Below are 24,674 nucleotides of genomic sequence, written 5' to 3' on the forward strand. Positions count from 1 at the left end.
ATTCCTCGCACACAATTGAACGAAATTGTCGTATTTATTTTCTACCGATATGGTTTATGACCCATGTAACGGTTGGAAAGCGATTAATATTGGACATTGACTATCAAGCCGCAGTGTGAGGATCCCCACTCAGCCATTGAAAGAGAACAAAAGATCTATTCTTCGATCACGCAGATGTTTTCATTGTTGCACTTTTATACTGGACCACGAGTATTGTATTGTAATTGAATGTAATTTCCAAACCTGCATGTGTGGATATTATACTTGACTGTACTTAAATATTTCTTGGTTCATATTCATTTAATTTCTTTATATCCACCTCTATGGAATTATTTGTTTTTAAATAGGTACTTTTTTCCATATATCATTTTGTAGTTACTCCGTCTGTCCGACAGGTGGCGTTCAGGGCTTCGCGCCAAACTTTAGTGGGGCTCCGGTGTGTTTATAGAGGCCACTGCGATACAATGGAGTGATCCCTCCACAATAGAGAGGGAAGGTATATTTCGTACTGCTTGTGTGGATATTGAACTTAATTGTACTTAATTATTCTTTGGTTCATATTCATTTGAATTCTTTTCTATGGAATTATTTGTTTTTAAATATGTACACTTTTCCATATATCATTTTGTAGTGACTCTGTCTGCCCGAGAGGTGGCGTTCAGGGCTTCGCGCCAAACTTTAGTGAGGCTCCGGTGTGTTTATAGAGGCCACCGCGATACAATGGAGTTACCCCTCCACAATAGGGAGGGAAGGTATATTTGGTACTGGGTTGCCAAACTGATGATCCAGGTCTCAGGATGAAACACCGAGAGAGGGCGCACCTTCAAATTCAGCTCTTGAAAGACTCGCTAAATTTTAATAGGTTGAATACTGTTGTGACCAATATAAATATTTACGGATACAATAACAGAAATGACACACTTACGAATAACTCATTTCGAGGATGGATAACATATCGGTATGTTTGTTTTGAAAAAGTGCTTTTATTTTTATGGTAATGTTGACAAATTGTTTACAGTAAAAAGACAATAAGTCTTATAGATGAAATAAATATAAAAACAGACAATGCCTTGAGTAGAGCAAATAACTGAAATTATTTCACTCTCCCAACTCTGGAGCAAAGAGTTCTTCGACATTCAAGTGGAAATGCACAATTGCACTTTCCAGATTACGTCCAATGTTTCCATAAACTTCTATTTCGATCTCGCATTCTTTGGAGATGGTGCTTTTCATAATACTCTCCGCTTAGTTTATCTAAACTCCTTGTTATCAGTCTGTGCGCTGGGATTTTCTTTCAGGTTGATGTGTACGATATTCCAGGGATTGAATAATATTTGAATAATTCTTGTTTGGTTCTTTTCAAATGCCAGCGATTGTGTTATAAAACGAAATAACACTTGTGGCGACATGGATTAGTCGAGTTGATGCATGAAGATACAGGAATTGAACGTAAAGTTTTTCAGCTTTTTGGAGTTGATTTTGGCTCTTTCAAATATTTTCATTGATGTTGCACTTTGTCAGTGGTAATAATTCAATATAAAAAATTCATTGTATAATTCGGAGATTGATCTGAAGGCCGAAAAACTACTAAAGATAATAAAAATCAATTATTTTAAATATTCAGTTTTCTTCTATATATTCCTAGGATATCTAATACATTCGCCATAACGAATTCGAAAGCATTATAAATATTCAATAAAGATATTCAAAAAAAATATGCACATCATATTAAGAATTCACAAAAATTCTTGTGGTTCTTCAGGTGGCAATAAAATTCGAATTTTATGGTTATCCAAGAGAAGCAACCCTCAAGAAATTCTTTCTCTATTGAAGTTGCCGACCGAAGTAATACATGATTATAGGTTATAAATAAAAAACGAAAATTCATTAGAGACTTAATCTTCTTTCCATTGACAAACGCTCTCTAAATTGGTGGTATTTTTTGGGGTGGGGTGTTATGGTTGGTAGGCCTGTAGCCCCAAAGCGACTTCGAATTGAGTCGAAGCCAATGATTTGAAATCAGTCTCGCTAATAATTCGAAAATTACAGACATCTGTGCAACAGCAGGGCCAGGACATTACGGTTCCAGGAGGTGGTATGAAATACGGGCCCCCAGGCGCTTTCGCCATTATGATTCGGAGTATTAAAAATGGCGAATTACTAATTCACCGACTTTGAATTTCAGTTGCCGAATTACTTTTTCCTTTTCTGGTACCGTACTTATGGCGATATATTTCAATCTCTTGTATTTGTAAGATAATGATGATATGAAATTTCTTATTATTGTTTAAAATTTGCATCATCTCATTGGTCTTACAATCTATTGTTTTTTTATCTTCTATTAATCAATTCAATTCAATCATAGTTGATAAAGACCATTTCGATGAAAATCCTTCAATTTTCATTGAGAATTCAGTTTCATTCATTCACTCCGATGAATTTCCATCTTGACGAGTTTCTATCTTCAATTCAGTATAGGTAAAAATATTTCAACTGCATTTCAGATGTGAATACGGCTGTCCGCTGTTTTTGTTGCCTGTCGGCACGTTTGATGATTTTATTAACCTTCTTTGTAATTGGTAGACCCAGTGCACAAATTCTTCTAGGATTTTTCTCCGAGATTCGAAACAGGTTTATTTCATCTGGGCTTGCATTTTTAGAATCCCGAAATATAGATGCATACACAAAAAAATCCTTAGTGAATTTTCACTTATCTAATAAAATATTATAAGACGTCTACAATCTATTCAATTTTCATTGAGAATTCAGTTTCATTCATTCCATTTGAAATGCCATTCAAAAACTTTTCGAAAAAAATTGAGTGGATTTCAATTATCTGTTGGAAATATTGTAATTACCACAACTTCGAAGAAAGATTCCAAACGAATAAAACATATTTTTTTATGAAAATCCTATCTTCCGGATTTCAAATGGATGTTTCTCCGTTAGGAATGGTCCTATCGAAATTGAAAAAATGCATTTTGAAGTTTGCAGTTTCTATAATAGTTTCGATATCTGATGATGAAATTATTTCCATTAGTTTATTATTTCAATTTGTTGCGAAAAATTGCGCTAAATCAAATGGTGGCCATTGTTATGTTTCTGCTTTCGTTTTCCGAATCAGATACCAATATTAATTTGTAAATTTCATTTGATGGGTTTCATAAAACTTTGATTGAATGATCAACTTATTTATTGATGTTTGAAAGCTATGGAAGGGTCAAAAATGAACTAAAATTGAATTCAGAAATGAAATGATCGAGCAAGTCACCACGATAATAGTTCTATGAAACCCACCATTACTCTTATTCGTATTTCGATTGAAATTGAAGGTGGAGGAGTAACAAATTTCCATCTGAAATAAATGAGAATGATAAACTCATTTCAAGTAATAATATATAAGAGAGCAGCTGTCGTCTTATTCCTATGAATCTCCAACAAAGCTAATTAATTTTTCAATAGCAAAATACAATACTATTTTACAGACGTAGTTCCTTGGCAATCATGCCAGTTTTCTTTGAATCAAGCATTTCATTCCGTATGCAAGGGCTATTATTATTTCATAACTGTTTATTTTATTGCCTTCCATTCCCAGAATCTGCCACAGGGAGGGATAATGTTAAGGCGTGGCGGAAGGCAAGACGTAAAATGAATATTCAAAGTAGTATGATGTATGTTTCATGAAGTAAGTGAAAAAAATTCACTTACTCAGATATTTTTTTGTATGTATTATTATATCACGGGATTCCGAAAATCACCCTTGTTCACCCCCTTCCCCTCGATTCTTGACGGGAAATGTTCAAGTATATGTAATCAAATAAGTCACAGAAAAAACTCATAAAAACAAATTGTATTTCTCATGGCCTGACAGATCTTTTGTTTCCTCATTAGTAATGACTCACAATCACCATTACATTACAATGCTCTTGAGAAACATAAGCAATTTCTTGATTACTGAATATTTTCTGCTGTTCTACCCGATTTAATTCTCACAATAAATTGAAATTTCAAGGAATCCAATAAAGCATTGTTGCTTACGAGAAATCCAATTTTTAAATTTCCAAATCCTCTAAAAGCTCTTGTAGAAATGTAGGATCCAGTTATTGTTCCCTGTAAATAATTGAGATGGTCAACAGGATGCTTGGAGACCTATTAGTTTCTTCAAGTGTCGAGGGCATGACAGTTTCAATGAATTTACAGGGAACGAATTGTTATTGTACATATAATATAAAAAGGATGTGTAATTATTCGGGGTGTTGAAGAAGTGTCATGTAGGTTGAAAATCTTAAGAGACTTACTGGGGTTGGGAAAGTTCGAGAACAAGATGGTTGTACCAGATGTGTCACATCTGTGTATCAGGTTCTAGTCCTTCGATAATATTCGATTTCCAGGAATCCGCGAAGATCTTTGTGGGCGGAACGGCAAATCTCTAATTGGACTAGGAGATGGTACTTTCCCTAATTGTGTGCTCAAGCCGGAAGAAGGGAAAGATATTCAGAGTGGACGGGGTAAGTTGCGGTCAGGGAACGAAGTAAGTTCGAGTCGAGAGTCAGTTCAAGTTGAGTCGAAGACGAGTAGAGTTCAAGTTAGGTCTGAGTTGAAGTAAGAGTAAGTTCAGTCAGTCAACTTGAGACGTAAGACGAAAAAAAGGTTCGCGGACAAGATTAAAACGAGTCGCGAACGAATAAAAGACGATACGAACGAAACTAATAATAAGACAAAGTAATAAGACAAAGACGTGAAATATCGAAGACGACTCGAGTAATTAACATAAGAAGTTATAGAAGAAATTCAGTACCGTAGTGAGAAACTTAGGATCTTCCCAATACTGAGTTTGTACTCTATAATTGTGACTTCGTAAATAGATGTAAATAATTAAAAAAGAGTTCAATTATAACAAATCCAACACAACAAGTCACGGAGAAAAAGACGAAAGGCCAGGTAATCGAATCATTTCTTTAGATGATCGATTAACCAAGCCTACAGAAATATGAAAGAAAATTCTATGAATTTTATGAATTAAGTTCCTGCTAACAAATAATAACTATCGAATTAAATAAGGAGAATGAATAATCCATCATATTGGAAATAGAACATTCAAATACGCGCTTCCTGTGATAACAAGAAATTTGTTGAGGTTCATTTATTCATCTCAAGAACAATGAACTGTTCAACAACCCATGACTACAGGTCTGAGGAACTAATTTACCTCTAGCAACAGTGTTCAGAAAACAATCGTTCCAGATCTGAAATTCACTTCAACTTTCACAAGTAAACAATCGAAGAACCTCAGGCTCTAAAGTTGGATTGTGATGGGTTCGGAAGACCCAATTTGTGGGTGAGAACCGATGATGTTCGTGGTTTCAACATAACTTTGGAATAGAAGACATAGAGGGTATTCCCAAATTAGAGATACAAACTAAAAGGAGAGATTCTACGGATAATTTCAAGAAGAAAAAGTCCTATCATTATGGGACCGCAAAAGCTTTTGTTTCAAGAGTTGAAGGTTTTTTTTCGCTTTTGTATCCACTTAGCATTTTCGAAATACAAGATATATAACTAAAAATTGGCATATTTATTACAATTTAGAGTTTATATTAGGTGATATGCCAATTTTGATCAGAAATTCAGAGGACTTATGTTTGTTTGGAAGAGTACCGGCTTTTTTTCAGAACTGTAGCCTAATACTGAACTTTTTTGTATATTATACAATTCACAAACAATTGAATCAATTCTCTGGAAATCCAGAAGAAAATTCAAATTATCATAATATTCCAATCAGTTGTAGTGCTAATTTTCCAGATATGTAGCAATAATTCAAAAAGATAAACACGTATAAAATTCTCAAAAAAGTAGGACTAAAAAGGAACACCTTGTTTATCGGAAACAAAGCATTTTCGGGCCCATGTTTATGGGATATTTTATGCTTAGAATTATTCAAGGCATCTATCTCTCATGTTCATTTGTACCTCCAATTCAGGAATTTAAGATAAAAAAGGAAATAAGATATTTTTTGCATAATTTCAAGATTAAAATGTTTTATAAACATGTAAACTCTTTGTTTTCGAAATACAAGGTTTTTCTTGAAATCCTACATTCTGTGATGATTATACTAGTTTATTGAATTTTATCAATATTCGATGTTAGTAAGTACCAAATGTATTGATGATATCAATAATATCAAATAATTCATTCATCACAGCTGACTAACTGGATCTTTATAAAAATTTGGCTTTTTCTGAGGATTGCTCGAGAATTGTTTGAATTTTTTTCTCTAAATCTTTAGCAGACACGAGAAAACTACAATGAAATAAAAAGAAATGTGCTTGACGAATGTTTTCTCACATTTTTCTGAACTACCAGTAGTACAAAAAAAATGTCCTGAAATAAAAAGCGGGCACTGTTCATTTAAATTGTATATCTATACCAAATTGAAGTTAAGGAAGGGAAAAAGAGAAGGAAATATAAGAAAAACTTGAAAAGGGATCAAACTTTACACCCTGTATTTCGAAAACAGAGCATTCGCAGCCCATGTTTATACGACTTCTTACCTTTAAATAATCCAAAGAATCTGTCATTTTCGTTTGTATCTACTATTTAGGAACACTCTGTATGAATTCTGATTGCAACAGATCGCAGAAGAGGAGATTGACCAATCGGCATTGTTGAACTATGAGAACGTATTAAACATTCGGAAGGGACAAGCGCATTCGCCATTTTGTTATCTCATCTTTTCCAATTTGAATTATTTGAAATTTGAATTAACTTCAGTGGTGTCTTCCTTTTTGTGCTCATATTTGGCCAGAGGACAAAATTCAACTTTGTTAAGGTATAATGGACCTAACTTTTCGAGTTGAGACGACCCAAACTAGGTTAATTACAGTTAACCAAGCAGAATTAATGGATGAGATCAAGGTAAATCATAACTTGAGACAGATAAATAGTAGCTTCTGCCTTGAGTTAATTCTTTTTAAAAATTTTAAACATGAATATTATAAATCGAGGGAATAACGAGGGGTTTTTACGTTCGTCTAATATCAATGAGACAAACTATCAATATTTCTCCCATGTGAGGTGAATTTACTTTTGAAAATCGCAAACGAAATTCTTTGAATGTTTTCTCAAATGAGCGTATGCATGTACCTAGAGGGAACAAGACTTTCGATAAATGGAATTTTGAAATTAGAGTTAGTAAATGACAGCTCCTTTCACTGACGAACAATTATTCATAAGCAATTCTGTCCATTCATTCCACTGATAACTGACGAACACAATGTGCTGAAATCTTGAAAATTCTAGGTTGAGTTTGGAATCCGAACATCAAACATGAAAAATTTCCAAAATTTGATAACAAATTTCAGAAGTTGGATATGTTTTGCTTAATTTGGACATATTATGACCTATATCGAAGGAAAATCGTCAAACATTTCAAGAATGCGTTCATTATTTTTATAGGTTATTTCATTTCATCGAGAAAATTCTTTCAAAAAATTAATCAATAATATGTATTGTATTTTAGGTCACGTAATTCTTTATTCGCATGGCATGTATCTTTGTAGGTTGTTTGAATAATGAAAGTTATTAATGGGTTTACGGAATATCTTACATTAATTATTTGGTGCTTTCATATGATAGAAAACATCAATTAGAAAAAGTAGAACATTTCAATAATGTATTTACCATTTTCATATTATGAATAGACTTGCCAACGAAATAGATATGTAAGAATTTTTTTTCATTTTCTTCTTGAGGAATATATGTAGACATCTTAATTCTCAATTGATAAGATTACGATCATAACGCTGCAATTTATTCAGCTGATTATTACAATTCTTTCGAACAATTGTTCTGAGAAATCAAGTATTCAATTTTATTCATCCAAAGAATTGATAAAATTATCCAAAAAATCACTCAATGAATAGTCCGTTCCAACAGTTGAATATTAAACAATAATTGTCATGAAGGTTTTATTGTGTATTGCATAAAATCATCTATTCATATTTATGATTTTATCCACCAAGCTTTGTTACCTATGTAACTCACCATGTTTATTTATGTTGAATAAACATTATGATTGAAGTTTGGTATATTATGATTCTTCAGTAAACATTCTTTGAATTTGATGCTTTCAACATCAGTCCAATGTGTGTTTATATATGAATTCAACACTCCTGTCATACCTTCCTTCAACACTTTCTGACTTTCATATCAATAACCCAATTGATGTTCAATTCTTAAGAAAAGTAGATTGTGAATTCCCAAAGGAGGGGAAAGAATTCACTTCCATTAGATACCCTGTGTAGTATTTCATCTATACTCATTCTCAACTTTCTTCAAAACAAATAAATGCATTGTGATATATGAATTTGCGTCAATCCTTTTTCACTTTCAGTGACCATATGGGATGGTTTGATGAAGTTAAAAACTTATTTGACGACCTTCAATCAGTCCTTCAATGTTTTGAGATCATGATTCATTAGCGTTATAATTACGTATATATTATTCCATGATATATGGGTCATAAGAAAATGCTTTCAATATATAATATTTATTCTCTCTATCATCTAATTTGTTAACGCGTTTACTGAATTGGTGTTCTGGTAAACATCATTGAACTTAACCTTATGTTTTCATTCATTTAAATATAATGCGAGTCAATCAGGAGTGACCTTTGTAATTGCCATCTTTCTTGAATAATTCAGTAATAATTTGAAATAATTTAGAATAATTTTATTTCTATGAAAACTGCCAAAATTATGTTTTCTTATTGATATTCCTAATCTTCTTTCACTATAGACGTTTAACAACAATGTGAAATCATCAACATTACGTTATTTCATTATACATAGAATTATCAAACATTTTATCTGTGAATTGAGGTCCAAAATTTATTTGCCAGATTATTTTTTATATTCTACCGAATTTGATATAATTCTAAACTATCACAAAGTGCGCATAAGAAACTCATCCACGTATTGACATCTTAACTAAACACTGAACTCTGTTTCTTCCTCGATGAATCTTTTCCTAAGATAAAGTTAATACGTAATTTTTTCAATTCTCCCCATTTCCACAAAACTCACCTTAAGATATTCTCGCAATTTTGTACCACTCCAGTCATAAAATAGTACATGATCACATCTCCGGTGTCCTCCTAAGATATCACTGAAGAAACTTTCAACAAGCACTGAACAACAACAAAGAAACACGCTTTCCTTCACAAGCGGTGGCTCTGGATGAGGATGAGTCTACGTTATCAAGTGAGCCAGGATGGAATGCTGTGTATATTCGCCAAATCGGGACGCACATGCTATGCGGGAGTTGCGGCTAAGGCGGTGTTGTCGAATGTACGTCTAGGGGATAGGTTGGAGGAAAAGGAATTCCCCCAAGTCTTAAAGTTGGTGTAAGATACGATGGGGCATTGGTGGCGAGTTGATTGATAAGAAATGTATAGCTGAATTTTTTCTCCTATTATGAAGTGCAATAGGAATGGGAATAATAAACTCAGAAGAAGGAATAGACGAGAAACAGATCGATTTATATTTATAGACCATCAAAAATGCCAGGTACTTGCCCTCGAGGAGGTAATCTGAACAATTCTATTACTGCAGTAACGGTGAACATTGTAAGCCAATAAATTACATGAAAAAGAAACGTTACGACATCGATCTGGGAAGAAGCAATATTATGTATTTTTGGAAAATGAGGAAGTAAAGGTGATAAGAAGGATCCTCCAATCTAACATTCTTCGATATAACAATCTAACATCCTTCAATCCTACATAACAATGTAGGATTGAAAGATGTTAGGTGTTTAGAGTAAATGTTGCTACTATTTCTCGACACATTTTACAACTTATTCAAACATTTGGACGCCACATTAGTCAGATATCCATGAAGGCTTGGTTAATCGATCGTCTAGAGGTATGATTCGATTACCTGCCTTTCCACTTCTTCTCCGTGACTTTGTCGGATTTGTAATAATTGAACTCTTCTTGATTATTTACTATATTTACAAAGCCACAATACAGTACAAACACAGTTTATACGGTACTGAATTTCGTCTTGAACTCTAGTTTTAATTACTCGAAACGTCTTCGATATGTCACGTCTTCGTCTTATCACAAGTTTCGGTCGCCTCGTTCGCGACTCGTCTTGATCTAGTCCGCGAACCGTCTTTTCGTCTCAAGTTTCAACTGACAGAACTAACTCTTACTTCGACTTAGACCGAACTTGAACTTTACTCGTCTTCGACTTAACTTGAACTGACTCTTGACTCGAACTTACTTCGTCTCCTGACCGCAACTTACCCCTTCCACTTTGAATATCCTTCCCTCCTTCCGGCTTGACCACACCCTTAGGGAAAGTACCATCCCCTAGTCCAATAAGAGTTTTGCCGTACCGCCCACAAAGATCTTCGCGGATTCTTGGAAATCGAATATTCTCGAAGGACTAGAACCTGATACACAGATGTGACACATCTGGTACAACCGTCTTGTTCTGGAACTCTTTCAACCCCAGTAAGTCTCTTAAGATTTACAACCGACATGACACATCTTCGACACCCCGAAGAATTACACATCCTGTTTACATTATATGTACAATAACAATTCGTTCCCTGTAAATTCATTAAAACCGTCATGCCTTCGACACTTGAAGAAACTAATAGGTCTCCAAGCATCCTGTTGGCCATCTCAATTATTTACAGGGAACAATAACTGGATTCTACATCCATTTAATCAAAAATTAAGGAAAACAATACGAAGTAGGTAACCTAATTCAAATGCCAAAATGCGTATGGTTCTATTATTTTCCGTTCATGGTTGAATGGTCGGAATAAAAAAATCTTCTGAACGGAATTTTTATTTGTGTTTGTTGTGTTTCACAGACAAAAGTCAAATGCTTCAAGTACTGTCTCCTGCGAGTGTAAGAAGCAGGTTTTTCAGATACTTTTGAGAAATAAAGAGCAAGGAAGCCCATTTCGCAGAGGACTTTGCGATGTTCAATCACGAAAACGAGACAAGACCACTTCAGAAGACAGGGATAAAGTTGTGAATTATTTCGAACGTTGAAATGAAACCATGAAAGAGATAAGTAACAGACAAACATTTGATGAAATTCATAAAGAAATCTACCAATAACGAGAGATATGCAGAATATTGGTGCGGTGAATTTATTTCGCGCACTGCATCAGAATTCTGATACTGGGGTACCTCTCTTCAGAAGAACTCACATCTATATGCAAGACAAAGTAACTGCAGATATCATTAGATAAGAGGGAAGTTACCCTAAAGACAACCGTTCAAGAATGTGGTTCAACATGAGGCAACAGATACAAGGAAGGAAGTTTTGTCCTCTACAAAACATAAGGATTGAAAATACTGAGACAGTGAGTATTGGTAACATCAGGATGAAAGGAATATAATTTTCCGTATATTGGTTTCTTTATTCCAGAAAAAAATTCAAGAATACCAACACAAAACCTTTCATTTTGTATCATATTATTGTAATCTATTGCAAAGTATAATGAGAGCATGTGAAGTAAAGAAATTCAATACGAATGCTAGCAGTAACAAAATGGCGAATGCACCGGGTCGGATTTCTTCAATTTTACATTCATTCATTTACATTAATAAAAAGCAGTGCGATACACGTAGAGACACGACATTAAAGAGAATGCCTAAAATAGGCATTCATTTTTCCATTCTTGTCGAATTATGTTCATGCAATAGTGCGAATTTCCGTGCTCGTTCATTGTCGCTGAAAAGACAATGAATGAAATGAAAAGTGTACCTATCCAAGTGAGTTTCAATCATCTTAATCATCAAAAACGCATAGAAAAGATAACAAAACAGATTGTTCCATATATGGAATATCAGGCAGTGTTAGAATCTAATAACATTGCATATTTGCCGTAGATCCGGATCCAAAGTTCTATGAATGCCGTAAGGATATCCGATTTCGACAGTGAAGAATCCGATTTATCGGAAGAGGATGACACACATCCAGGTAATACGGAACAAGCTAAAGGAAGACCAAGTGGAAACCTGCAGACTTCAGCAGATGTATAAAAGCAAGCGGAGAAAAGGAACACCAAAGGAAATCCCCCAAGAAGACTTGCGAAAGGATTGTTTGGATCATTTATCACATTGACAGGAAACACATCGCATAAGATGTAAATATCCGGGCTGCTTTAGGAAATAGTTATTTGTTTTACTAGGCAGCAAAGTAATAGATTGACTGCCGCGGCTGATAGTGCAGCTGATTCAGCAATTCAGCTGAGGCAGTCAATCTACTTTGCTGCCGAGTTGAAAATATAATTTTTTCTTCGATTCTTCATAATTTATTTGAGATATTGTAGTTTCAAACTATTAACGGGTGTTTTTTTTTTTCGAGGTATATAACTTCAAGTTGGCATTACTGTTCAAGATGGCGACCGATTTAACAGCTGTCAAGTGATTTATTCTCAGTTTGGTTTGGCAATTCATCATGAATAGACTCATGTCTCATGTCTGAACAATGCTTGCAAATAGTGCTATTTTATTTCGAAAATAATGATTCTGTGCGGGATACGTATCGCGCACTACGTCCATTTCATTTTGTTTAGCGATGAAGCGCACTTCTGGTTGAATGGCTACGTCAACAAACAAAACTGTCGTATTTGGAGTGAAGCTTATCCTCAAGTGTATGTCGAAACACCGTTACATCCAGAAAAACTGACTGATTGGTGCGCTTTATGGGCTGATGGAATCATTAGTCCGTACTTCTTCAAAAACGATGATGGCCAGAAAGTTACAGTCAATGGTGATCGGTATAGAGCCATGATTACTAACTTTTTCATTCCTGAATTGAACAACCATGATGTGCAGGAACTGTGGTTCCAACAAGACGGCGCAACATGTCACACAGCTCGTGCCACAATCGATTTATTGAAAGACACGTTTGGTGACCGCCTAATTTCACGTTTTAGACCTGTGAATTGGCCTCCAAGATCTTGTAATTTAACACCGCCAGACTACTTTCTGTGCGGCTATGTTAAGTCATTGGTCAATGCGGATAAGCGACAAACCCTTGACCATTTGGAAGACAACATTCGCCGTGTTATTGCCGATATACGGCCAGAAATGTGGGAAAAAGTCATCGCTAATTGGACGTCCAGATTGGACTACATCGGAGCCAGCCGTGGCGGTCATATGCCAGAAACCATATTTAAAATGTAATGCCACAAGATGATCTTGCGAATAAATAAAATTCATGTCAATCTAATAATCCATCGTTTCATTGCAATTTGAAGTTCCATAGCTCTAAAAAAACAGCCTTTACATTTCGCACAATCTTCCTATTTTTCCCGTAGTGATAAATTAAAACCAAATTTGATAAGAATCGTAATTGTTAGAATGATTGGTTGCTATGGAAATGAATATGTTCATAATAATTATAGTTTGACAACTTATGAAATGTTTTATTCCGATTGAAAATAATCATTTTGATGCCAAGGCAAGAAAGTCCTTACTTTTCTGCCTAGGCAGGAAAAGTGATAATTTGCTGATTGATATGTATCTGCAAAATTGCTGTCAATCGGAGAAAAATTCATTTGATATGTGTCGAATGTGAAATTCTATTGGGTCTTAAAAGAAAGACAGGAACTGCTTCCTACGTTTTCATACTGAATAATTTCTTTCGTTATGCTTTATTATTTTTTTGTTGCTTGATGTTCCATATGTGGCACAAATAAGTTTTTTTTAATTTTCGAAATTTTGAGTAGTATTTTATTTATTATTTCAACCTCTATCCAGAGATCAAGTTCTTCGCAAATCAAATAAAAATTCATGCGGTAAATCGAATACACTTCGACTTGTAAATGAACACAAAACGTACATCCTTCCAGGCCAACACTGATTCATGCAAGAAATGGAATCCTGATATTCCGTTATGCCAATGAAAAGATTTCTACGGCCTTATCTATTCACCTCTCCTCAAAACGAAAAGCCGCATTAGTCCTAACGCTCCCATCTCATCAATTCACCATTTTATCCTTACACGATCGCCGCCACCCCCAACCGGACCTTGACGGGCGTTTTCCGCTACGACACGGGACGACGCTCGGCGTCGTCTGCCGTCTCTTGGCGCCATTCACTCCTTCCCGGGTGACAGACAGACCAGACAAGAGGTAATTGGATGAAAAGATGGGGCTTGGGAGCACCGGGGGGTGGCTAATAACGCTAGGTGGAATTTGGGGGGTGGGGGGTTGAGAACGACGACATCGTCATATTATGAGGAAATTCCTGGTGGATATTAAGGGGTGGGAACGTCTTGTTTACGTGCATGTAAATGGTGTGATGGATTAGGTCGAATCGACTCATTAGGTTGAATGTTGTAGTTTATGTTTTGAGACAATCTAATTGCAATTTCTGTTGTTTCTGTTCCGGGGGCACACAGCAAGCGTCACTGATTAGATTTCGACGGATATTGCGTTAACAGCTGGATATTATCGAGCGGATTACGCGATAACAACCGATTGGATTGATCATCCACTTATGATAACCTCCGATAAAATACCAATTGCCCATATATTCCAATCTGGGTCGATCAATTGTATAGTCAATTGCAAAATGGTGTGAAACTTTAACACGTTAGTTTATTTTATTCTCAAGATACACAAGTACACATAATTAACTAAGTAACGGATGTTTAAACCGGGAACAGGCGGTAATATAATTGAAGATTTTTTTCTGAAATGAAAATAAAGTGTGTTTTTTTTTTCGAGGTATATAACTTTAAGTTGGCATAACTGTTCAAGATGGCGACCGATTTGACAGCGGTCAAGTGATTTATTCTCAGTTTGGTTTGGCAATTCGTCATGAATAGACTCACGCCTGAATAACGCTTGCAAATAGTGCAATTTCATTTCAAAAATAATGGTTCTGTGCGGAATACGTATCGTGCACTACGTCCATTAGCGATGAAGCGCACTTCTGGTTGAATGGCTACGTCAACAAACAAAACTGCCGCATTTGGAGTGGAGCTAATCCTCAAGTGTATGTCGAAACACCGTTACATCCAGAAAAACTTACTACTTGGTGCGCTTTATAGTCTGGTGGAATCATTGGTCCGTTCTTCTTCGAAAACGATGATGGCCAGAACGTGACAGTCAATGGTGATCGGTATAGAGCCATGATTACTAACTTTTTCATTTCTTAATTGAACAACCATGATTTCCAGGAGCTGTGGTTCCAACAAGACGGCGCAACATGTCACACAGCTCGTGACACAATCGATTTATTGAAAGACACGTTTGGTGACCGCCTAATTTCACGTTTTGGACCTGTGAATTGGCCTCCAAAATCTTGTGATTTAACACCGCTAGACTACTTTCTGTGGGGCTATGTAAAGTCATTTGTCCATGCGGATAAGCCACAAACCCTTCACCATTTGGAAGACAACATTCGCCGTGTTATTGCCAATATACGGCCACAAATGTTGGAAAAAGTCATCGAAAATTAGACGTCCAGATTGGACTACATCTGAGCCAGCCGGCGATCATATGCCAGAAATCATATTTAGAATGTAATGCAACAAGATTATCTTGCGGATAAATAAAATTCATGTCAATCGAATAATCCATCGTTGTTTCATTGCAATATAAAGTTCTATAGCTCTAAAAAAAACACCCTTTAAGCGGAAATGGAATTATTTTGTGAATTTTCATTGTTTTCAATTTAATATTGATTTTCAATTGAATATTATTTTGATGGAATATATTGGATCATGTTGAATCATATTTTGCAGTTGGGCTTTTAGCCTTTTACTGCTCGATATCAAAAATAATTCATCACTGGTGAAGTACTGTGTTCTGCTGTAGAAGGTGGCAATATACCAATAAAAATGTTTGTGTAATAATTACACAATATATGTGCCAGACGATGTTTGTCTGAACACACTCCCCCCCAGGAAAGAGCCATCTTTGGTCTCTTGTGTTTCCTCTGGGCATTTACGTCATAGTCTCAAGCCTTCGTTATAAGGAGGTTTGCGTGATTTTCTCATTTCAATGAAGGACCTCACACTTAGTTCTATTAGATGGTCGTCTAGGAATGGTATTTGCAGGTCCTCATGTATCCGTTAGCAGATGGATCTTCGCGGCAAATACCCAAGCAGGCCATGCGTAAGTCATGACCAGCCGATAGTGGACTTATAGAGAAGAATCTTGTTAGAAAGACACATTTTGCTGCTTTTGCAAAGTAGCGGTTGCAACGATGCCGCTGTTGTTTTTCCCTTCGTGGCAGCTGATGTGACGTGTTGTTTCCAAGTAATTTTCTTGTCAAGTATAATTTCCAGATACTTGGCTCCGTTTTTCCATTCAATCCTCCTACCGAACATTACGACGTGTCCTTGGGTATCTTTATCTTTTCGGCTGAAAAAAACAGCTTCGCACTTCTCAGGGTTCACTTCGATTCTCCATCGTTAAGTATATTTCTGAAACATTCAGATACAATTTGTTCCTCTCAAATAACCCCCCTCTTATATTTTATCGAATAATTCTGAAACATTAAAGTTATTGGCAAATCGTTCGAGAGAGTTTAATGTATCATAACATTTGATATAGCCACTTCTGGTGGTTAAAATTGATTTACAACTGATCGTAACCGCTTTAGCCCCGATACGAACAGGAATTTATATGCCTACCTACCTACATATTCCATTTTTCGGAGCATATTTATAACTGCGGGGGAAAAATGGTGAAATAAATAACAAAGGATATGGATAATGACTAGTTTATCGAAATGGAGAAATAGGACAGAGAAGTTAGTTATATCCTATCGATTTATTATAACAAAATCCATTAGTGCTTTCAAAATACAACAGGATGAAGAAATTTCAACATTTGTCATCATTAATTTATTCAATATACAGAGTGAGTCAAAAATGATTACTGGGATTTCTGGGGATGCTAGTATATAAAAAAATAAGTATAATTTGATGAATAAACTTATGGCTCAAAATGTATACTGAGGGAGATGAATCCTACCAAAATTGATAAAATTAAATGAATCTACTCCTACTGAAAACAATTTCTAACTACAGGAAGCTTATAGCATTGACAAAATTAAGGATAGAATTGTTCATGGCCTGCTAAAATAATGTTATAGATGAATCTCCCGAAGAATGAATCTGCTGACATATATGACTACAAAAACTCAAATATCTCGAAAACGGTTCAAATATTTGTATTTAGAGTATCTTTTTCATGTGATTTTCTTCGCCCTATCAGATGATTCTATTTTTCACCCACTTGAAGTTGTTCCAAAAAAATCATGACTAATCCTCTAAAAACACTCTTCATAACATAACAATATCAGAAGTCAAGAAGTATAAAAATTTTAATGAACAGAAATTTTTATCCAACTAATAGGCAGAATGAGAAATACTGCTCTCACATTATTGTTCACCTTTGAATGACTAACATATTACAAATTTTCAGTAGAGGCAAATTCAGACAATCTTTATTCTTGATCTGGATTTGATTGATTGAAGTTTAAATACGCTGATAAATACAATAACCATACCCCTATACCGTATCGATTCTTATTTGAATATCCGATTTGTGCATTTCGAAAATTTGTAACAATACATGCAACATTGTTGCCCGTCAGGTTATCAGTGGGATATTCGGATGATACCATTCTGCTGAAATTAATCATGAATATTGAAATCGATTTTACGTGAATAACCGGATTACAATGTAGTCGGATCTACTTATTTAGGAAATCATAAATTTTTTCATAAAATATTGGGTAATTTTTCAAAACTCTGCTTGCCTTTTACCTTATTCTCGTGAAGAAAGTGACATGAAATTTTGCATAAGGCCTCAAATTTTTTTTTTTGGTTATTTTCTTGAAATTTTGGTATATTGGTGAAGAAATCAAAACGATATTCTGCACGAAGTCTGAAATGTTATTTTATGCCTTTAAATGTTATAGTTGGTTCATTTTTAATGATTTTTTCCCCTGTATCTATTTCGGTAAGATTCATTCGTCTCATATCTTCCTTTTCATCTTATTTAAATGTTGCTTCCTCAAATACGACTTTTCTTGTTTGTTTGTTGCTTTAGATGAACGGATTTTTTCTGTTTTGAATAATAACTTTTTACGAAATTCGGTTCGCAGATGTCTCAGGCAGTTCAAATATTTGGTTCAATACTAAAAGTGATATAAATCAAATAATATAAATTTCTTTGTGAACAAAATCAGTGAGTTTATTTTCAACAGCAATGCGAAAGCTAGTTCCAAAAATTAACAGAATCGATTTCCGCACAGAATCGAAATGAATCTGTAAGTTGGTGTACACTCTTAAGAAAAAACACTATCACGTGACCCTCTCGTGATCTGTAAATATTTGCCAAGAGGAGGGACAAACTAATATGCGGTGTTGCCAGAACGATCGAATGATCAGTAGAAGTTAGGAATATTAGAATAATTCCAAATTTCGTCGAAAGGAAGTACTTGACAAGTCTTTATATACATTTTCACAAAACATCAGTGTTTTTTTTCACCAAAGGTCATTTCATACACCGTTGTAAAGAAGCTTCGAAGACCTTTCAAATGAAGTGTTATTCAATCCCTCTCCCCTATTCAATTTTGAGGGGTTGCAGCGCTCCGTCTTAGGGCATTGCTCGTTCAAGCCTCAAATATACGTCAAAAGATGCTGCCTAAACAAAATAATTCGACCTGTTTTGGGAGAATTATCACTATGGGATGAGAAATATACGGGGTGGCTCGTCTGATATGGAACACCCTGTATATATGTGTAGCGACACTGTCTTCTTAAGAGATGGCGTTATGGGTGTCGCGCCATTGTTGACTTTTGCCCCGGCGGAACCATTGGAGTCGCCGCGTTGCAGCAGTGTCACCTCTCCACGATGGTTTGAGAGGGTATGTCTTGAGCAGAGATCGCTGGATTACCTAACTGATGAGTCCACCAGCGATCTCGGGACGAAACATGGTAATCCTCTGGAAGAGGGTGGAGCTACATAAACTTGGCTTGAGAAAAACTAGCCAAACAGGTGACCCTGATATGATCGGTTGGGGCTGGTGAGGTAGTATGTAGTGATACTGTCTACTCAAGAGATGGCGCTATGGGTGTCGAGCTATTCTTTACTTTGGCCCTGGCGTATTCATAGGGGTTGCTGCGTTGCAGCAGTGTGACCTCTCCACGATGGTATGAGAGGTTGTGTCCTAGGCAGAGATCGCTGGATTGCCTAAATGAAGAGTCTACCAGCGATCTCGGGAAGAAACACAGTAATCCTACACAAACTAGGCTCGAGAAAGACTCGCCGAATGTTTCAATGAGATTTTCATTAATAATCATTCTGGGCTTTTCAACGACGCAATTGGTGCATGAATGAACGAGCGGTTAGAAAATTTTGACTTCTTCCTCATTTCATTTTGGTGCGAGTTCATACTTATGAAATGAAAGGAATCGTATACAGCAATCGATTTCATTGAAATAATGGAAGAACATTCAAATTCCATAAGAATCCATCGAAATAAATTGTTGGTATTCGGATTTGATATCGAGGATCATTTTACAAAATAGATTCATTCCGAAAGGATGTAATGAAAAAAAATTCAAAAAAATAAATCAGCATACAGGCGAATGCCTATAAATGGCGCAGTCATGCGGATGACTGCGTACCTCATTAGACGCGCGTGAAAAACTATCATCCGGCCGAAATATCTGTGCATGCTATATCGATATACCGAATTTATTAAAAATCGATAGTGGATGCCTATTGGATTGCGAGAGCGGGGGGGGGGCAGTTGTGAAGGGACGAACGCTCGTTCGAATCATTTCGATTTTCAATTAACGTAGTTGCGGAACTTGATGCGATTACAGGGTGCCGAGCGGAAAATGCAGAAAAAGTCAGCTCTACTCGGGCTTACGGCGCGATCAGATGGCCCAAGGGTTGCTGGAAATTGAAAAATTACGACTGACTAGTTTAATTCATGTCCTGAATCGATTGCGGCGGAGCTATCTAGTGTTTGCTACCAATTAAGCTGTGAAAATTTCTACCCGATCAAGAGGAGTTAGTTATCTGAGAATTCGTTAGAAAGCAGATGATTAACTGGTAGCAAATTGAAAGAAAGTTCCCAAGAATTGTAACAAGAGTGTCCCAAAATGAACGCAAAATTTAAATTGAATAAAAAACATTTTTTAGTCTTTTGATTGCAATTTTTCATTGAAACAATTGGAATCAGGCTTCTTCTATATGGCTACGTATTTCCATAGTTTGTTCTCAGTAAGCATTTGCTTGGATACCCAGGTAATTATATTTTTTACCCGTTTAATCGAATTAAATCGAATGGTAAGTATACAGGGTGGGGCCTCCTGCTAACAATCATATACATGTAGGCTTGATTAATCGATCGTCTAGATGTATGATTCGATTACCTAGCCTTTCGTCTTCTTCTCCGTGACTTTGTCGGATTTGTAATAATACAATTTTTTTGAATTATATACATCTATTTACAAAGCCACACTTATACAGTACAAACTCAGTATTGAGAAGATCTTAATTACGTCTCAATTACAAGTTTCTCAATACGGTACTGAAATTCGTCTTCAACTCGAGTGTTAATTACTCGAAACATCTTCGATTATCTTGTCTTCGTCGTACTTTAAGTTTTCGGTCGTCTCGTCTCTAACTTGTTCGCGACTTCTCTTAATCTAGTCCGCGAACCGTCTTTTCGTCTTACGTCTTTAGTTGACCGACCGAACTTGACTCGTCTTAGACTTGCCTTGAACTTTACTCGTCTTCGACTTAACTTGAATTGACTCTCTGTCGATTGGAACTTACCCTGTCTCGAATATCGACCTCCCTTCTTTCGGCTTGACCACACCCTTAGGGAAAGTACCATCCCCTAGTCCAATAAGAATTTTGCCGTACCGCCCACAAAGATCTTCGCGGATTCCTGGAAATCGAATATTCTCGAAGGACTAGAACCTGATACACAGATGTGACACATCTGGTACGACCGTATTGTCTTCGAGCTTTCCCAACCCCCCCAAGTGAATCTCTTCAAGATTTACAACTTCATGACATATCCTCGACACCTCGAAGAATAACACATCATTTTTACATTATACGTACAATAACAATTCGTTCCCTGTAAATTCATTGAAACTGTCATGCCCTCGACACTTGAAGAAACTAATAGGTCTCCAAGCATCCGGTTGACCATCTCAATTATTTACAGGGAACAATAACTGGATCCTACATACATTGTTTTTGTATTTAGCTTCAGACCAAACTCTTCTCTGACCTGGTTTATCATATCCATAAGCAATTTAAGTTCTTCTATCCTACTTGCTAATACTACCGTCTGATATTATCTGACATTATTGATTAATTGACCATTTACTTTGATACCGATATTCATTTCTTGAAAAGCCAGTCTGAATATCTCACATTATTACATTTTTCAATCTTGCAATGAAGTAAAAAGTTATCATTTATGGGTATCGAAACATATCTTCCGTATTTATTTATTCACATATTTTTCTGCAGAGAACAACTAAGGTCAGAACTTCATAACTCAGAAAATAAGAAGAAATCCTAACAAACAAAATTTGACCCATTTTATCGAACTATTTGACTACGACAAATACCAACTTGATAAACGATCAGTTGGAACAACTGGAAAAACAAACCGATATATTCCGAACTTTGCTATCTCACCAATATTTCCAACTTTTCCGAGAGTTTTAGGATTTTTTTCATTTGGTTTGTGTGAGAATCTTGCTTCCGATTCACGACAAATATTCAATTTCATCGAAGGATTATTGAAACATTGTGACAGTTTGAGAAAGTGAAAAATTGAAGGAAATGCGAACGCTTCTACGGATCTAGAAAAGTTGCTGCTAATGTTGAGTAGAGAAATATATACCTTTTTAGAATTGGCATTTTTCAAATGGCATGCCATGTTTTTTTTTGCCTGTCGGATAGCCAAGTGCATCGTTTTTATTTTCCTTCTAGAAATGTTCTGCCTGAAATTTTTACAATTTTTCGCATTTCATATTTGGTACTGTGGCTGGTGCTACCTATACTCACGAATTTTAAAAAGATAAGATTACTCAACTCAACTTACTAACTACTAATTGAATCAATCAAAAAAATCATCAATATATTTGAAGAAATGAGGCAAATTTTGCATAAATGAAATAGCGACCACGTCAAAAACCAGGACCATTGTGTGAATTCCCTTAAGGAGTTTGAAATGTTTATATATTTTCAGCTGAAACAGACTCATCAATATTTATCGCTCATATCATCTGCATAATTGTCTGCAAATTTTTTCAAATCGAATTGTACCTAATTTTGAAATCATTACAAAAGTTTGCAGACATCTGAGCAGATCATATAAGCGATTGTTTATGCTAAATCAACGTTTTTCATTTCTTTATTTTTTGGTGGAATGTTAGCTTGCACTGTGAAATTGTGAAAATTCGCTATTTCACTTTAATGCGTGTGATTCGTCAGCTATGGCGTTTGTTGTCTCTGTTCTTTTCATTTTCAATGGAAAATAGGAATTGGGTACATTTATCTTTTCATTTGTGTTGGGAAATATTTTAAAATCTACAGAATACAGTCCACTGCCTTTTTTTATAATTTCATTTTTTATTCATTTTTCTTCTTTCGAATGAAATCAAACTGAACCACACATCCGAATTGAAATAACTGAATTCTACCCAACACGTTTTAGTCCTATCTAGTCGAATCTAGGTCAAGTTCTTTATATTCATTAAAATTTCAAATTTATTCAAATTCAAAGATTAAATCAAAATCATTTCCTCAATATTGATGAGACGTTTTCGAATAAAAATATTAGTTTTATTGAATTGTATTGTTTTGTATTAGGTATTTGGTTTTTTATGTGGTTTTTATGATCTTTTATCATTCGAAATTGTGTTTCTATGTGAATAAATATGTATCTATCGAAGAGCTTTTATGCAAAACTGTAATAGATATTTTTTGAACTAAATAACTATTTTTAATTTACGAAGCCAGTAGATAGTAGTGTCCTACTGAACCATAGCTTCTAATTTTTCACAGAAAAGTAAAAAAAAAGAATAAACAAATACTAATGATTTTTTTTGGCACTGATAAATAATCAATGATTTAAAATAATTTCTTCTTCAAGCGGTATTTAGTATTCTTTCAAATCATAGGAATAAATGAAATCAACTGAACTGGTTCCGGTCATGGTGAATTGATTGTTCGAAAGATATTCTTCTATCAGTTCAGAAAAACTCGAACAATTTTTTGATGCAAAAACTAAATAGGTGAATTTTTAGATAACTAACTTACTCTATCGAAGATTAATTTTATGTATACACAATTTCCATGGTATCTCAAGGATATATTCTGAAACCAAACATTGTGTTATCATTCTTTTCATCAATTTGCTATGGATTACTTGATGCCATTTTAATCGACTCAGTATTAATCACTTATTGAAAAAAATCACAATATGGTTACAATTTAGCTCATTAACAAACCTAACTGAGTTATTGGAACAGTAAGCATTACTACTCTGGAAGTATTAAATTGCTAGCACATTCCATTGGAGAGTAAGCGTTATCATGAATATACTGCAGACGAAGGAACATCTATTTTGTCCTCGAATTCTTCACCTAATCATTCGAACCCGCTTTAGACAAAATTCGAAAACATTTCGGCAAAATGTTCAAGAATCCAATTCTTCATTTGCGAGTTCAATACAATACAGAAACTCATTACTTCAGTTTGTTTCGGAGCTCATTTCCTCAACAAGTCTAAGAAATCTCTCTGGAATACAAGGCACCTTCAGACACAACCAAGATCCATGCTTATCAAGCATTCATAACGACCTACTTCGAGTTAACCTATAATTTTCCCGCGACAAACTCGGTATGTCTGGTTTATTTATGAAAACGGGACTTAGCACCTGGCACACAACTGGTTCTAATTTAAGCCCCTGGTTCGACATGAAAACATGAATATTCCTGTTAGATATTTCAATTCAGTTGGTTCTGCGTCAGCTGTATGTTAGTATTTCCTCGTGGAAATTGCTTTGGTATCCTATGTGAGCAAATCGTCTAGGGATCAGAGGGTAAGACGGGTAGACATTTTCCTGACTTGATTCCGCTAGGGACAATTTTGACGGGATGAAAATGTGGAAAAGTGGTAAGCACGTGAGAAATGAGAGGAAAAAGTTGGAGTTATGAATGATTTATGACATCATCCAGATGAGCAAAAACACATTTAATCTTTTTGAGGAAAATTTATCGCTAGTAATTTGAAAAAAATGACCAATTAAATTTATATTTCAACTTGATTGTGTAATGATTAAACAGAATCACTGACCTGACATCAAGAGCTATTGGAAGCTTGTTCATTTATGCGCCTATTAAGCTCCTGAAAAGTTTAGAACAAATATAATAATATTTTGCATGAAGTTTGAAATTGGTATTTCACTGTTTCTGTTAGAATTACTTCATCCGAACAAATTACGAGAGAGACAACCAACATTACATCCGTAGTATTGATTCTCAAAATGAGTAAATAAATGGTTTTGGTCAATAAAACAAGAATGTTACACAAAGGTGATAAAGGTAAACGTTTAGATATCTTGGAGT

The 24,674-nt window shown here is 35.3% G+C and overlaps 1 protein-coding gene across 8 annotated transcripts in view; it reads right to left on the reverse strand.

The window, feature by feature from the left end:
• Positions 1-24,674, reverse strand: part of LOC123676653 (synaptotagmin-7) — a 317,805-nt gene that overhangs the window by 160,299 nt on the left and 132,832 nt on the right. The window contains exon 1 of one of the 8 annotated variants that reach the window (XM_045612751.1): positions 9,084-9,265. The exons of the other annotated variants lie outside the window; for them this stretch is intronic. Within the exon in view, the coding sequence (XP_045468707.1) occupies positions 9,084-9,133 (50 nt within the window). The 5' untranslated portion in view covers positions 9,134-9,265. Of the gene's footprint in view, positions 1-9,083; positions 9,266-24,674 lie in introns of those variants that run through there. 8 annotated transcript variants of the gene reach the window in all.

The sequence above is a fragment of the Harmonia axyridis genome, chromosome 3 (genome assembly GCF_914767665.1).
Source record: "Harmonia axyridis chromosome 3, icHarAxyr1.1, whole genome shotgun sequence".
Classification (NCBI taxonomy): domain Eukaryota; kingdom Metazoa; phylum Arthropoda; class Insecta; order Coleoptera; family Coccinellidae; genus Harmonia; species Harmonia axyridis.